An 18,281-nucleotide genomic window follows, 5' to 3' on the forward strand; every position below is an offset into this window, starting at 1 on the left:
TTCCTATCTTAAATCAAGTGACCCCTGGGGCGGGGTCAATTTTGACTCCAGGGCCTTGATTTGAATAATTTTAGTAGAGGTCCACTAGGCAATGCTACATGTCAAATATCTAAGCTCTAGGGCTTCTGGTTTTTGAGAAGAAGATTTTTAAAAGTTTTTCCTTTCGGTTGCCATGGCAACCTGAGTTCTGCATGGAATTCAATTCTTTGAAAAATTTTGAAAGGGGGCCACCCAAGGATCATTCCTGTGAAGTTTGGTTAATTCTGCACAGTGGTTTTCAAGAAAAGATTTTTTTAGAAATTGTTGACGGACGACGCACGACGGACATCAAGCGTTCACAATAGCTCACCTTGTCACTTTGTGACAGGTGAGCTAAAAACCATCTGAACAAATTAGGAAGAGTTACATATAAGGATGCTACGGAACAGGTTTTGGAACGATCCAACAAATGGTTTCTGAAACAAGTCATTCAAAAGCTCTTTATACTCTGGAAGCTCCTGAAAGGGGCCAGGCAGAAATAACTTGAACAAAGTCGATTGAGAACCATTCAAGAACACTATTAACTTAGTGTATATCCTATGGAAAGAAGGAGACAGAGAAGTATCACGTTGAAAAAGTTGTTCTTCATCTCAATCTTTAATTTAACAACTGACGGAGAAAAACACAACATAGTTCAAAGTATCGAAACAAATTTGAGGGAGTTATATAACATGCAGTTGGTTGTTCTTCATTTCCTTACAAAAATTGTCAGAGAACATAGCATAGTTCAGATGCTTTGTCAAAAATGTACAATACTGATGTTGGTTGTTCTTTGTCTTTTTTACAATCGGTAGCGAAGAACATGATGTAGTCTGGATACTCCTTCTCCAACAATGAATAAGGGAAGAAGAAGAACACCCATATGGTTAGGCCAGAGTTTTTTTTATCTTTCGTTTTATGGGAGATTTTTGAAAAAAGAGCAGGGGGAGGAGGGAATAAAAAAAAAAATAAAAAGCTTGAAAGTGAGCATCTCGGAAAAAAATAAAAATAAAATAGAATTTTTTAAGATTTTTTTTATTTTGATGAACTTTTGTTTCAAGTTTTGTTTACTTGTGTTTGTGTCCAGTTTTAAATACTGTGATGTATTGTTATGTTTTAAGACTATAAAAGCCATTTATACAGGATGAACATTGAATAAAATTTTGTCAAACTCAAAATGTACATGCCAGACAATTACTGCCAGTATTTTCATGCATGCTTGTGAATAAACTGCTTCAGGCACTGTAACTCAAACTGGCAAGTCTTTAAAATTCAGAAAGCTTGTTTTACTTAATTTAAAGGTCCATTACTAGGGGAAAGTGAGTTGGCAATTTTTTTCATAGCCAGTGCATAGACTTCTGCAAGACACTAAATAATGAAGATTGGCAGGTCAAAATTTACAGAAGATCTTTGGAACTCAAAGAAATGTATGTGTATTGTGTTGAAATTTCAATGAATCGACAGAATGACCCCCCAGGTCTTTTTAACTTTCTTCATACTTCATAGAAAAATAATTGTACATATACTGCGATTAATTTCGAATTTCTACATACCAACTTTATTTTCCAATAAAATGAAATAGTTTCTGTGTTTTTTAAAAGAAATTAAAATGTTCACTTTCCTTAGTATTGGACCTTTAAGTGGATGACAAAAATTATTTTATCTGTTACAACAACCACAGTAAATTTCAGTGACAGCAAGTAGAGACTAAACACGTCTGGTATAAAGTGGCCTAGTAGTGTAGTAGTTTTGGTGGTTTGGTTTGCTTGCATCTTCTGCTGTGTAACCTCTGCTTTTTATACATAATATTTACTTATTGTATCCCCCACCAATATCATCTTTAACGAGCTAACTTTACCGTTTATGCCAGCTCATAATATACTGGGTTTTATCAGCAAAATAAAGTATTTAATAACTTTGAATAACAGTGCAGAGGGCAAGATTTTTTTTTTCAGTGATGAAAAACGAAAGATAATCTAGCAAAAAGTAAACTGAAAATTTACCTCATTTAACTCTGTAATTTGCACCTTTTTATTTACACTTAGCTCAAGTACTGAAGTTGCATCACTTTTTGTCAAAATATTGTCTCCAATAAAAAGTATTCTTTATTATTCTTTATACACTTATGAATTCTATTGAAGTTACAAAAGAAATGGACCATCTGTCTGAGATTTTGCCAACACTACCAGCTGCTTTATGCCAGACAGTCCCAAGCCTGTGTAAAGTGTGAGGGGTCACCATTGAAATAAAAATGTAAAAAAAATCTGCTGTTACAAACATTTATTTGTTCTGCAAACAATTATGTTTTGAATAAAATTTAATGTCAAAGCACCTTTGATATTGTATTACCTATCTATGGCAAACTTGTAAGTTGAATCCATTGAAAACAAAATGTGAGTAAGACAATCTTTAGACAATTTAATACTTTTAATACTGTCACTTTTATGAAAGGAGTATTATGTACAATAGTATTATTTCCCGAAAAATATATATTTTGAAAAGTTTTTAAAAAAAATTGGACAATAATCATCGTCCATCCATCCGTGTAGAAAGAGAGAAAAAAAAACACGTTAAAGATTATCGGTAATTATTCAGGGATAAACCAAGTAATGTTGACCTTGTTTTCATGATCAATTTACACCCCCTCAAAGAGCTAAAAGAAGTGTGTCAGTATCTTGACATCTGAAGCGGAGATCAAAGCGGTATTTTTGCTCGAGATTGTCATGGCATTACGTCATGTTTTCGCGCCATGTGACACACATCACTGTCAGATCGTACCGCATCGGTTCTTAAAATTGCTGAGAAATAGAAATCAATAAAAAGTTTCTTCTTTAATTTGTTATCAAAAGCGAATGTGCTATATCCCGTATAAAAGGTAAATGTCTCAAACGATAGTTACTATAGTGGATATCCTACCTCTGTGACCTATTTGCCCTCAAGGAATTTACATTATTGTTTGACAAGAAAAACTTTCAAATTGTTGGTCCAAAAATACATGTACAAAGATTCATTTAAAACTTATTAAAAACCGCAGTGACATCACATTGTTTTATTTTAAAATCGCATTTCTATTTACGTTCACGAGGTCACGTAACCTATTCTGCCGCACCAACAGAAATCGTTTTACTCTATGTATTGTAACTGCTGCCGCTTTTTCATTATTTAAGATTTTATTATTCTGTTTTTTGTACTTTCTGGTCAAAAGTCTGAATTTTAAGCCCATAGTATTCATCATTTATTTACTTTTAGAAAGAAATAAGTAACTAAGATCGCGCTGTTTGAATTTTTACAAATGATTATATGAAAATTCGACCGTTTTTATAGAATTTTGCCTACATTTCTGTCGATATCTTAATAAAATCATTATAGAATTCAAAAAGTATTATTTCTCAAGGGGTGTTGAAAACTTGAAGCGAAAATATTAAAAAATGAATGCACTACGCACGGTTTTTGTGTACGTGTCGATGTAAATTAGATGTTACGATAGGTCGCACGTGCTTGTGGAACGGAAAATTACCGGCATGACGTTTTGATATCTTTACGATTCGCGGGTAAATTCCAGTCAATTCAGGTAGCGACTGAACCATCTCAAAGTTTGTTGACGTTTTGTAGATGTAATTTCTGAATTTTGGTAAAGGACGTAAAAAAACCACTCGCCTGATCGGTCGAGTACACAGCGAGGTCCACTCGTCCAAAGAAGTATAAAATACCACTCGTCCAAAGAAGTATAAAATACATTTATTTTATAGCTCTTTGACTCGTCCTACTCAGACTTAACTCGCCAATGCGAGCGGGCGAGTGGAATTTTACATACACCCTGTTAATGCCGATAAATGTACCGCAAAACACGATATTTTGCACGCGTTAAACTCCCTTCCTGTGAACTTACGTCCCGGTGAAAATACACTAATTTTATTTTCTTTGGGGCTGTAAACAACCGACCAGCGGAAAAAATAAAATAAAACTTGGGAAAATGAATTTTAATTTTATTCCATTTTTGCAATATTTAGGACCGGCGCTCCCGTAAAACGAAAAATAAAAAAACTCTGGCCTTATATAGAAAAAAATGAATATTCCTGGGCTGAACTATGGCTTTCCTAAATTTTTAATTTAACAAACGACAGAGAAGAACACAGCATAGTTTAGATGCTTCATCGAAAAATCATTGGGAGATGTACAATACAAGTGTTGGCTGTTCTTCGTGAACTACTGCTTTCCATAGGATCCATCAAATGGTTTGTAAGAAGAAGCTATTTAAAGGTTTTCAATTGTTAACTTTGGTGTCCCCTAAAAGGGGCTTTGCACAATAATCTGAACAAAATTAAGGTAGTTCTGTCTGTTTGATTAGCAAGAAATGATGGCATAATGTCATATTTCAGAAAATTAAAAATAAATCACTCGTTTTCCTGTCTACAACCCATTTTACTCTATTAAAATATGTCAAGTAAAAATATAACGTTATTACCAAAGTCATGTGCTTTGTTTTATAGATTTGCTAAGGTCACACGGTTCTAAGAAAAAATGCCCTTGCAGTTTTATCCCGGCTAATTTTTAATTTAAGCAAAAATATAACAGTGTTACTGAAGTTATAGGTTTGCTAAGGTCAAATTGTGCTAAGAAAAAATGCCCTGGCTGTTTTATCTTGGCCAATATTTTCTCAGGAAAAACATTGACCTTTCAACAAAATAACATCAGATATAACACAGAAAGATCTTTGTCATTATTTGATTACTCAAGGTGACCAGTAAATCATTTTTAATGCATGATGCACTTATTTCATTACTGTTTCATGTTTTGCAAATGAAGTACCATGTATATACAGGGTGGGTGGGGTAGCACCAATTAAAGTGAAGTCGGATATGATTTCATTTCAGACCAACTGAGTTTTCAACATCTCCAAAGCCCCACATATTACATATGTACAGCACGTCAAGGCATGGTATTTTCTGTTTGCAAATTTTTTTGCATGATGAAATGATTTAAATAATAAATTTTGAGGGAAAAATGGCCCAACTTTGCCCATCTAGTGTGACCTTTCACATGTAATGACCTATTACAGACGTAAGCACTAACTTACAGTTAGATGTCGCATTTACTATTTCACAGATTTGAGCTGAATCGACTGCCTTTTGATATAATACAATAGTTTTTAGACCAGTTTCTCTTGATTCAACTGTTCATTTATTTTACACAAAAACGGCTCATTGATAATGGAAAAACTTTATCACCTATTATCTACTATCATCATAAATAATCCACTGAATTTGATTACCTATAAAATAGACCTGAGAAAGGGACAGTAATGCTTGAGAAATAGAAAGGAAAAAAAAGAAGTACACCTACAGCAGACACATTTTCCAACCATTTCTCAATCTTGTCATCCACAGAAATTTGGTAAGAATCTATTCGGCTTTTCCTTGAGGTTACTGTCTTCTCTGAACTCTTCTTGCGATGCACTCTTTGTGTGTTCTTGTGTTCACTGACATTCCTGTACCTAACAGCATGCTTCTGTTCTCTGATTTCAGCTGAATGACTTGCATTTCTTCGCTTTCCTGCATTGCCTGTTTCAAAGTTGTGTGTAAGACTGACATCTTTACTCTTCTTTATAAACTTTAGATTCATTTCAGACTCAGTCATTTTTGTTTTCTCAGTTTCACAATCTCTGTATCTCTTCAATTTTGGGGTACTTTTCCTCCTCTTGAGCTTTGGGGTAGGAAATCTGCTTCTTGTTTCCATTTGAGGTAGGCTATTAACTTTTGACATTTTTTTCTTGTTTTTTGATTGGCTGCCTGGATCTCCAGATGAACCTGGCTGACCTTTATTTCGACCAGATGGAGAAGAGACACTGCCATCTTGGTTCAATCTTGCTGTATGCAATATATTATCTCTTGTTTTTTCTAATAAAGGAGAAGCAATGCTACTTTCTCTACTTAATTTTGGAGTTCCCCTTTTCGACTCATAGGGTGAATTTGAACTACTTCCTCTGTTGGACTTTGGAGTTCCCTTTGAGGCAAAACTGCTGTCCCTACTTAAAATTGGAGTTCCCCTTTTTGAGGCAAAAGGTGAAGCTAAACTACTTTCCCTACTTAAGATTGGAGTTCCCTTTTTTGATGTAAATGGTGAAGCAATACTGCTCTCTCTACTTAGTACTGGGGTACCCCTCTTTGAGGCAAATGGAGAACCATTACTCCCCTCTCTACTTAGTTCTGGGGTGCCCCTCTTTGAGGCAAATGAAAAACCACTACTCCCTTTTCCAGATTTTAAAGTATTGTTTGTATTTCCCGCTATTAACGGATCACTTCTGTCTCTTTGTAACTTTCTATTATCAATCTCCGATTTGTATCTCAAGTCTGGTTTTGACAAGCTTCTTTTTTGGATATTCCTTCCAGTTTTCTTCTCTCGAAATATATCAAAAAGTGAAATTAAACTGTTTTTTGTTTGTTTTTGGGGTATTATTTCAGGTGAGCTATTTCTTCTAAATTCTTCTGCTCGTTTACGAGCTCTATCATCAAGTCTTTCTGTATAACACACATCATCCCACAAGCAAATATTAACATTATCATCCTTATCTGTCAAAATATCAATACTGGTATTACATACATCACCTGAACTTATGTAAGTATCATTTCTATAAGCTTGTCCCTGACCAATGTGTCCTCCAGACAAATGTTTACTTCCAAATGCTTTATGTTTCACTTTACCAACTTCACTAGCACTTGATCTTGAAGTTTTACCTTTCTTACTTGATAAATTTGTTGGGTCATGGGCCATTCTTTTTTCAATGTCAAGTGGATCTATGGCTTTAAACTCTGTTTCATTCACCTTTGGTTTAAGGAACAAAGTTTTCATCATTTGATCTATATTTGGTGTCTCTGATTTATCTAAAACTTCACTACTAGCAGCCATGTAATCTTCGTCAACAGGGGTACCATCTTTGTACATTTCAGAATCATTAATATTTCCTTTACTAGACTCTATAGCATTCTGCAAACCATGTTGAGATTCACCTTTTTTTCTCTCTATTATGGGTGAAAGCAATTTCTTTTTCAGAAAGTTGCTAAAGCTTGAGCTCCTCTTCACAGTGTCCTTCATTTTTTCTGATGATTCCCCTCCAGCAGAATCATCTTGTTGTAGTGATGTAAATACTTCATCAATCTCATCATCAACTGTTAGGAACCTTTTATATGTTTCGTCCTCAATCTCCAACTTTTGAGTTTTTCTTTTCTGACCATTGTATGCATCTACAGCATCTGCAGATACCTTGTTCCCCAGAGGACAAGACAAACTTTGTTCTCCTAAGAAAAATTTTACAGAACTATCTTTACTTCCATCGTCACTATATAATTCCATTTTTATATATTGTTAGGGATGTTGTCGCCAGTGAGAGTATAAGTTAAAGTGTTCCAGCTCTCCATGAAAATATTAATGTAAACGACAGCAATATGGAAATCATATGCAAAAAGCTTAAGTGATTATAAATCAACTGAATCTGTTTCAGCTCCTTTCATGTTATCTCAATTGAAGCTTTTTTTTTTGTTTGATGTAAAAACGAACAGTAAACATGGAGCTTAGAAACTTAAGTAAGATTTAACTTTCTTCTAAATTTTTTGTCGTTAGAATTAAAATCCAAATTTTCACATCGTAAATTAGGCGTAAATATCTGCGATTCCAAATGGAAACTGCACAAATAAGAACTCATTACCACAAAATGACTGGTTCTATTTGCATCGAATGAGAAAACAATACAGCAGATACTAGACTGGACAATTTTTATTGTTTGTTTCATGTTTTTAAGAAAAAATACTGGACAATTTGAAAACAGGATTTTCATCAGATGATAATATTTATTTTTTAACCAATAAAGGGGAATAATTTGAAAACTTTTCACGATGAAGTTATGGTTCTTACATTAGTGTTCTGCACTTCCTGCTCTGATTGCTATCTATGTCTGGTCTAAGTTTAAATGAAGTCTTTTTGTACTTTTGGAGTGATGCTTGAATAAGAAAATATACAAAACAGGAGAAAATTTGAAAACTATTTGAGTTATGGTTCTTTTGAACTGCTCTTCCTTGAAACCGCAGCAACTATATGCTCCTCCTTTTTAGGAGAGCACAATAAATGTCAACTACATGACTCCTGCAGCAGTTTGGCTTTTGTATCTATTGAATTTACTCATGTAAGAATGCTTCTTATCTTCTCCTTATACCTATCAGACTTTTTCCCTATTTCCCTTATGAATTTCCGGAAAAGATAGGACTTAGAAACAAACACTTCAATCTACTCTTTGATTTGCCTAATGGAAAAGTCATTTCCATACATGGTGTGAACTTTAAGTCTGGAAAAGACTGCAAATGACAGGCATAAAATGGCTAACACACCTCAGAAAATACTGTAATTAGTTTGTAAAGATTCTTTTGAAGTACTAATGTCTTTTTTCTATTTATTCAGAAGGGTTCTAATTACGGTTTAGCATTACATCCATTGTTTTCCAAGCATATAATGAGTCACATATTTTTTTGTTTAATTTAGAGACGTAAGCTATAAGGAAAGGTCAGTTATAGTTTACAAATAGGCAATAATTGTATTAAATATTTTTTAAATTGGCACCAGAATTATATTTACAAGAGGGCTAAGATTGCTTCTAATTGCTTAACTAAGTTACTTCTTCTAAATAAGATTCTGCAGAATGTTCTAAGCTGCCATTTTGAGTATTTCTTATTATCTTAGCCAGGGTAAAGGACAATCTGCTAAAATTTTAATCATGACATTGAAAAAAAATCTCACATGTATGTATCTGACTTCAAGTTATTAGTTTGTTCAAGGATCTGATTTTCCTACCCCTGTTTCTAAACCAAGTCAGAGTTATTTTGGTATAAGTATAAATTTCATAAACATACTTAGACATAGGAATGATATAGAATTAATCTAAAAACTACTGTATTTAGCTACAATTACCTCTCTTTGCCTATCTAAGAAAGCTCATGCCCCTCCAAAGTCTTATTAAATCATTCTGTTTCTGGTCATCTACCCAGCTAACAATAGGAAAGTAAAGACAGAAACTCATTTTATCCTTTTTAAGTTATATGACAATACTTGAAGCTGATACATTGCAACGCCTCTCCCCAAGTGGGTCATGTTAGCTTAATTATGTAAATTATGCATGGACCTCATTTATGTAAGAACTAACTTATTTGTCCAAACCATGACATTACCAAACAAGGTGAAAAATAGTTACAAACAACATTTTTAATATAACAAGTGTTTGTCTAGTAAGACACGTATTTCTGTATTTAGTTTTCTTCATGACAGTCTGTCAGTAACAAATATGTCATGTGACTTAATCTGTCTGTACATTTATGTAAGGTCATATTTAGCATTATCAGCAATTGTACAAGTATAAGTTTAAGTAACGCACAATATTATGGCGTTTTTATTTTTAGCAGTATGTAAATAAACAAGCGTAAACATACTTGTTTAAAACAAATAATATTCAAAATTAGATCAACAGCCGGCATGTTGGTGCAGGGGCTGAGTGGATGGAAATGTGATCATTTTATAGTGATGCTTTTGTTGGTTCGAATCTTCCATCCGTCCATTTTTTTTATTTTGCATTACATACTTTGTGTAAGCTTGTTTATTTATTGTTTTATTCTTATTTTTGTATAAAAACTGGCAGTATCTTCATATTAAACAATTCTTATACAATGGCTGGGCCATTTAAAGTGATGTATAAGATTATCATAAAATTTATAAAACTAATTCACTGTGCTTTAAAATATCACAGGAGAGCATTATTCGTTGAACGTTGTCGAAAAATAAGTAAACAGATACAATTTTAAAAATACTAATTATATGGGTCGGTCTGGAAATCAAACTCATGACGAAAAAATACGAAACAGAGCACTTTACCGCTCAGCCAATGAGGAATTAGTATCTGTAGCGGAAAAGTTGTATAATTATGGACATAATCTTAGGTTAATCTTTCGTTTACATTTCAAAATGCCATAATACTGTGCGTAACCTATACCCTTTACTGCAAAGTTTTATTTCTGAATTAGTTACTAAACAAACATAATTATAGTTTTTCTGTTTAAAGTAACACTGTCCTAGGCCTTGACCAAAGCATCCCAAAATTTTGATATCAATGAAAGCTAGTCATGTTCATGCCAAGAATGATCGCAAATTCTCATTCCTGCCTAAATTACTGACTGAAAACCATTTTCTATATTTAGAAACAATGACCTTCACACAACCTACCAAAAATGCACCAAAAAATGACCTATAGCAAAGTTGCCTGTTTACCTGGTTTGGTCTACTCAGTATTCCAAACTGCTGTTACTGGGAGGAAAAAAACAAACAAACTTTTTTTCTATTTTCAGTCACAATGGTCTTGATTTTGACCCAAGCAATCTGAAGTACAACTTTAACCAGGGCTTCGGAAATTTGCCAGTTTGTCGGTTTTGGACCGATTTTTGACTTTTCAGACCGATTCGTGAAGTGAAAAAACGAAAAAAATCAGTCCCGTAATAATGGAGAAAAGTATAAATTTCGGTCTGATATCTCAATACACGATCACCTGCCAAGTAGGAAATTGTTGGTCGCACCTTCAGATAATCAATAAACGTGTCAATCGGTCTGATTGTCACTTTGATAATCAGTCCGTAATTAGCGCGTGATGCAATCAGTGCTCGCGCGGCACATCCTTTAATGTTTGCAGACAGCCGACTGTGGTGTATTAAACATTTTTGACTGGTTTCCTAACATTTCTGACTGGATCCAAGTCATTTCGACAGGGGTTCCACTTCTTTTATTTAGAATCCGACGGATGGTTTATTTCAAAAGGCTATGTTTGATCACGGTAACAAACAAATGGTCGCTGCATTTAACCAAAGAGCTATAATTGTACATTATAGGTCTTTGATTTAATGAGCCATCACACGGAAAACCGATAAAAATAATTTTTATAATTACTTGATTTGAAAAAAATACATGATTCATTTGTTTGGGCTCCAGTTGAAACTAATGCAGAAAATTGTCTTTGCAAACCGACTGTACAAAAAAGAAAAAAATGGACGGGCAACCACGAATGATAAAGAAAACCGGAGTGGCACTGTTTATCAAATCGGTCTTTTAAAAAGCGTTTCAAAATGAAATTTGTTTACATCAGAAGAGAACATACAACTTTATAAAATGTAGTTGCTTATTGAAGTACAACGTAAGTGAAATGAAATATCCGTGGACAACCCGCGTGACGTTTTGGTACTATACATGCGGGAAATTCGATCTCAGCGTTCAAATAACGTACACATTCGGTCCGCGGCAGAGTATTGTTTAAATACTGAGGCTGTTTAGCAGAGAAAATGTGTAGTGTAACTCACTTTGACGCATTGTATTTTATAGAATTCCATGAGGAAACATCACAAAGTATCTGCCGTGTATACGGTATCGAAGTCACGTGCGTTGGCTTTTAGACTAGTTACGCACATGGTGTCAATGCCTCGTATTATCTCGGAAAAACATTGAAATTTAAACAAAGTAACGATCACACATAAAACTGAATATATAAACTGTCTTCATTGTATGGTAACGCGCGGTGACTGGTAACTCAGTTTTAATGCATGACATGCTTATTTCTTTACCCTATCACGTTTTACAAAATACGTAATATTGGGAATGCGGTGGGTGGGGTAGCGCCGATGTCAGGATTTTCGTTTCGGACCGATTGAGTTATCAAAATTTCCGGAGCCCTGACTTTAACCATACCTCATGATAATCTTCTAAATTCCAATTTCAGTCATAAAACCTCACTCTGAACTGAAGTTTCTGAGCTGAAACTATTTTTTACTTTTACAAACAGTGGCCTTGACCCTAAAGACTAGAATGCAAACCTCAGTCTCCAAGAAATGTACACATGACTGTATTAAGCTTGGTTAAGATAGCTCGAATAAAAATTGGACCTGTCTCATTGCAAAATAACACCCTATATAAATACTTAGGGCGATTACTCTGGTTTTCCTCAAGCAATTTCACTGGAACTGGCTGGACCAAATTTCTGAAAAACAGTTAACATTATCACAATGTTTTAACCATATCTCTAATATGAAACCCAGAATAGAAACACTAAGTAAGTGCTGTATATCATTTGGAAACTGAACTGTAAGTATAAAGGGACACAAATCTTGTCTTCCTCAAGCAACCAGACTGAAACAGTTAACATTTCTACCATGTTTAAGTGAAATCTTTCAAACCATGTGTTTGATATTGGCCTCCAAAAGACTGAAGGTGGAATAAAACACTGCATAATTTTATGCTTCTTTCATGTTACATTCTGTCTAATGGAATTTGCAGTGTTACCAACAGGAAACATATTTTAACCTACTGATTGTTTCACACTTTATTCATGAAAAATTAGGCTAACTATTTTTAATGCCCTCACTGATTATTTGACCAAAAAAAATCAGCATGTTGCCTAAATATTTACTGAAATTTTCCTGCCATTGTTTTAATAATTGTTAATGTCTTACTTAGGAAATTAATTGAAAAATATTGGGGTTGAATAAATCTCATGCTTACAAAGGAAGCACTGCGTCAAGCAGGATGCCATACATCCAAATAATAATGAACTCATTGGGCAAAAGTGAAGGTCACATGATCTGGAAACACAATCAAGGACTAGAAAATTAAAATGTTTGATAAGAAAAGGTTTATTAAGAAAATAGGAAATATAGGAACACGATCTTTCTTCTTTCTATATTCCATTCTATATTCTTTCTACATTCTATTATTCCATCTGGGCTACTATATTATGTAAGTGCAGAGGCCCTTTAGTCTTGAAGGCCAGTCTGGGAGACAACAAGAGACTGAGGTTATTTACATGGAAAGCTAGACTGAGACAACAAGAGACTGAGGTTATTTACATGGAAAACTAGACTGAGACAACAAGAGACTGAGGGTAATTTACATGGAAGGCTACATTGGGCGACAACAAGAGACTGAGAGTTTTTACATGGAAGGCTTAAAAGGGAGACAACAAGACACTAGGAGTTACTTTACATGGAAGGCTACAATGGTAGACAAGAAGAGAATGATTGTTATTTACATGGAAGGTTAGATTGGGAGGCAACAAGAGACTGAGGGTTATTTACATTGAAGGCTAGAAAGGGAGAGAACAAGAGACTGAGGGTTTTTTACATGGAAAGCAAGAATGGGAGACAACAAGAGACGAAATGTTATTAACATGGAATGCCAGACTGGGAGACAAGAACAGAGTGTTAGTTATTTACATGTAAGGCTAGACTGGGAGACCGACAACATTTCTGAGGCTATTACTGACATGGAAGAGGTACACTGTTAAGTCAGCATACTTACAAGTTTTTCAACAGAGGATGAGCTTTTCAACGTTTTAAAAGCCTTTTTCCACATGCCACGTATCGTAGATGGGTTCTTTTTCTCCTGGTCATCGTCCATAGAGCCATTCTGTTTTGGAGTCAATAACTCAATCTGAAAAACAGAACATATAGTGTTGTTACATATGTATCAATTGCTTGTATGTGAATGCAGATATGCCTAGTGTATGCAACTGCTGAATAACCATCTCATGTGACAGAATTCAAAACATTTGAGAAATGCCAAAATATGTGAACATGTGTGAACATGTTAGCAGTAAGCAATGCTTCTGCTGAAATTGGTTTGATATTAACTACTTGTTACTGGACACCTCTTTGTATTTTAGACCTAACAACCATTCTAAAATGAGAATAGATTTTAACTCTGTCATAATTTCAAGTTTTGAGTTTTGACAGAACAGACACTTATTAAGAAGTACAATACCAAGACAGCACCCTGCTGGATAGTAAAATTGGGCATATCCAAGTAAGCTGGAACTATCACTGAAGTGTTTAATGACTCCAATGTGGTCAACGATATTGGATAATAGTTTAAGTCAGAGTCAAATGTATTAAGTAATAATAAGGAGAGCGAAAACTGTATCAAAACATAAACTTGGTATAAAAGGGACATAATTCATGGAATATTTCTGTATGAATAATGCAACATGTGTACTATCAAGTAGCTAATAATGTGGAACAAAACATTTTAAGTTTAAATAAAATCTATGGAGTAATAACTAAGACTGCACAAAAGTATATCACAACTTTTACCTCAAATTCTAAGTAAAAAAGGGGAATTAATTCATAGAATATTGGTGCCAGAGCTATGGACCTTGCGTATGATATGATATGGGTGATGATTTGGAACAACTATTTTAAGTATGAATCAAATCAATTTAGTTACAAAAGAGATCTGATGAAAAAAAACCCCATTAAACTAAAATCCAAATAAAATGGGGACATAATTCATGAAATATTATTGCCAGAGTTAAAGAACATCATACAATAAGGACATTGAAAAACTATTTCAAAACTGAATCAAATCCATTTAGATATAACAAAGACATACTGAAAGTGCATCAACATTAGTCTGAAATTCTTAAGCAAAAGGGAGAATAACTAGAAGATGCTTTTGTAGAAAAGCGCTTGTCTCCCCAAGTGCATAGTCGTATAGGCAAGAAATCAATAAGGGACAGGAGCGAAAGTCAGAGAAGAGACACTGATGGTTGGCTGCAATAGGAATCATCTACTGGGCATTTCTAATCATTCCACTAAGTTTCAACATTTTGGGCCTAATGGTTCTCAAGTTATGAATTGGAAACGGTTTTCCATGTTCAGGCCCCTGTGATCTTGATCTTTGATTGAGTGACCCAAAAATCAGTAGAGGTCATCTACTCTTAAGTCCAATCATCCTAGTAATAAGTTTCAACATTCTGGTTCATGTGGTTCTCAAGTTATTGATCAGAAAGAGTTTTCTATTCAGCCCTCTGTGGCCTTACCCTTCAATGGAGTGACCCCAAAAAACAATAGGGATCATCTACTCTCTAAGTCCTATCAGCTATGAAGTTTGAAGGTTCTAGGTCAAATGGTTCTCAAGTTATTGACCCAAAATGCATTTCCATGTTCTGTCTGCTGTGACCTTGACATTTAATAGAGTGACCCCAAAAGCAACTGGGGTCATCTACTCTCCATGGCCAATCATCCTATAAAGTTTCAACAGTCTGTGTCAAGTGGTTCTCAAGTTACTGATAAGAAATGGTTTTCCATGTTCAGGTCCGTGTCCTTGACCTTTAAAAGAGTGACCCCAAAAATAAAAAGGGTCATGTACTCTGCATGTTCATTCATCCTATAAATTTCAACATTCTGGGTCAAGTGGTTCTCAAGTGGTTCCCAAGTTACTGATTGGAAAGAGTTTTCCATGTTCTGTCCACTGTGACCTTGACCTTTAATACAGTTACCCCAAAATCAATAGCAGTTATTTACTCAGCACGTCCAATCATCCTATGAAGTTTCAACATTCAGGGTCAAACGGATCTCAAGTTATTGATCAGAAATGGTTTTCCATGTTCAGGCCCCTGTGACCTTCACCTTTAACAGAATGACCCCAAAAACAATAGGGGTCATCTACTCTGGGGTCATCCTATGAAATTTCAACATTCTTGGTCAAATTATTATTATTATTATACCAGATTTATATAGCGCCCTTTTCATGATAAACACGTTCAAAGGCGCTTTACATATAGCAAATGCTGCCAAACAGGGCGCGAAATTCATCCTCTACTAGTACAGACACAGAGCGATCTGACCAGAGGGACAGAGTGAGATAAAGCCCCCAGAACAGACAGAGAGAACAGAGAGAAATACAGGCCTGTGAAGCTAACTTAGCCTAGCTCTTTTTGAATTGACAGTTTGGTTCTTTAACATGCCTGGTGTATAGCACCAATACACACGAAGCCGTCTTTCCTGGGAAGAACCAGTACAGGCCTCTAAGTCAGGTGGGAGACACTCAAGAGCATCTCAGAAATTTCCAGTTCCTGGACCGGGATTCGATCCCCGGACCTTCGGATTGGCAGTCAAGCGTGTTACCACTACACCACCGGCCCACCAAATGGTTCTCAAGTTATTGATTGGAGATGGTTTTCCATGTTTAGGCCCCTGTGACCTTGACCTTTGATGCAGTGACCTCAAATACAATAGTGGCCGTCTACTCCATAAGCCCTGCCACCTTATAAAGTTTGAAGGCTCTAGGTAAAATGGTTCTCCAGTTATTGATTGGAAATGAAGTGTGACATACGTACGTACGGATGGACAGCACAAAAAAATATGTCTCCCCAAGTGTGTGTGTGGGGGGGGGGGGGGGGGGGGGGGGGGAAGACATAATTCATAAAGAATTAATGCAAGAGATGATTTTTGTGTCATATGGTGATGATGTGACATACATATTTTAAGTTTGAGCAAAACCATTAAATACAGACAAATACTGACAGCATTTAGCTGTAACTTGCACATGAAAATGCCTTGGGCATAGAATAAAATGCCCCCCTAAAATGTGCAAAAAAGCAGCTAAAAACACAAACTTCACCAAGGGAGAGTCTTACAGAACAACTACCATGAAAAAATAACTGGATTGATTTTTTTCTTTTTGTTTACAATGAAAACACTTGAGGCAACTCAGAAAAAAAAAGCATATAATTGAGTCGCACCATGAGAAAACCAACATAGTGCATTTGCGACCAGCATGGATCCAGACCAGCCTGTGCATCTGCACAGTCTGGTCAGGATCCATACTGTTCAAACCCTATTGCAAGTAAAGAAACCGTTAGCGAACAGTATGGATCCTGACCAAACTGCGCGGATGCGCAGGCTGGTCTGGATCCATGCTGGTCACAAAATTTTATGCACTATGTTGGTTTTCCCATGGTGCAGCTCAATTATGTAATACATGCTAACTGGAGCTTGGAAACAACCTGTAATATGATGATAGGTAATAGTTTACACTGGATGATTTTGATTTGGAAAGCCGATTTTCTCTCTCTCAAATTAGAACATAATGGAATAAACAGACCTGAACATGCAGTAATAACTTGCAATGCTCCACTTGGGGAATAAATATTACCACACAAGATAAATGATACAACAAACATGATTTGCTCAGACTGGCAGTAACTACCTTAAATACAAGTATTCACAGACTTCTCAGCAGAAAAAAAGTCACAAGATACTCTTGTAGAGGCTAATAGACATTACAGGGATGATAATGATGCAGTTGATAACTTTGAAATCTTTATTTTAAATATACAGTGGAACCTCTCCAAACAGCACACCCTAAAGACCAAAGAAAAACTTAAGAGGGGGTTTTGGTTTAATGGGATTTTTGTCAAAGGTCCAAGTCCTAGCTGTTTGAAAGAAATATTCAGAAAACAAGTTACAAAAGAACAATATCTTTTGTACTTTTCAGTGAAATACTGGAATATATTTACTAGAATATATTCCAGTATATTCCAATTTTCCTCCGAAATATATCAGTGATATATAATTGAAATACTGGAATTTATAAGTGAAATGAAATTGATATTGTCACTGTTTCAAACCTGTGAAAATACCATTTTTATTTTTCACTGGTATGGAACTACACTTAAATGAGGTATGAATTATGTACAAACAGAAATACTCCAATTTTCTCTCTCTCAAATTAGAAGGATGCCAATCTTACCCAATTAACTGAAGGATACCAATCTCACCAAGTCATATAATGTCACCTTGGTAGGACCACCATCTTTCAGTAAGCCTGCTCAATTGACAGCTCCCTAACATTAAAGAATTCTACAATCTGAGAGGAATGAAAGTGGATGAGTAATCTGAAGTAGCAATTTAAAGGTGGCTGATCAGACTTTGCATGTAAAGTTAACTTTATCATCTGATCATTTAAACATATTTGTGTTTATTTAGCACATAATACAAGTCTGATTTTCACTAGACGTATTTTATTAATCTGGTTGCCCAACCAAGACAGTCAGTTATTTTAGCAGAAGTATAAAGTTGATTCTAATGGGAGTCTTACTCTGTGCAATGGTCATTTTTGTTAGTTCACAGAATACATAAAAACTGAAAAATGTCATGAAAAATTGCCTAAATGTGACTAGCCACCTTTACCATTGTGATTCAGCTAACTAGGACACTAAACTGACCCAGTTAACTGAAGGATGCCAATCTGACCCAGTTAACTGAAGGATGCCAATCTGACCGATCCAGTTAACTGAAGGATGCCAATCTGACCGATCCAGTTAACTAAAGGATGCCAATCTGACCCAGTTAACTGAAGGATGCCAATCTGACCGATCCAGTTAACTGAAGGATGCCAATCTGACCAAGTTA

At 35.2% G+C, this 18,281-nt stretch overlaps 1 protein-coding gene across 1 annotated transcript in view; it reads right to left on the reverse strand.

The window, feature by feature from the left end:
* LOC123535752 (uncharacterized) overlaps positions 1-18,281 on the reverse strand; it is a 394,656-nt gene that overhangs the window by 83,710 nt on the left and 292,665 nt on the right. Inside the window, exon 11 of the mRNA XM_053528064.1 lies at positions 13,387-13,518. Coding sequence (XP_053384039.1) covers positions 13,387-13,518 — 132 coding nt within the window. The remainder of the gene's footprint in view (positions 1-13,386; positions 13,519-18,281) is intronic.

Source organism: Mercenaria mercenaria, chromosome 17, assembly GCF_021730395.1.
Source record: "Mercenaria mercenaria strain notata chromosome 17, MADL_Memer_1, whole genome shotgun sequence".
NCBI classification, from domain to species: domain Eukaryota; kingdom Metazoa; phylum Mollusca; class Bivalvia; order Venerida; family Veneridae; genus Mercenaria; species Mercenaria mercenaria.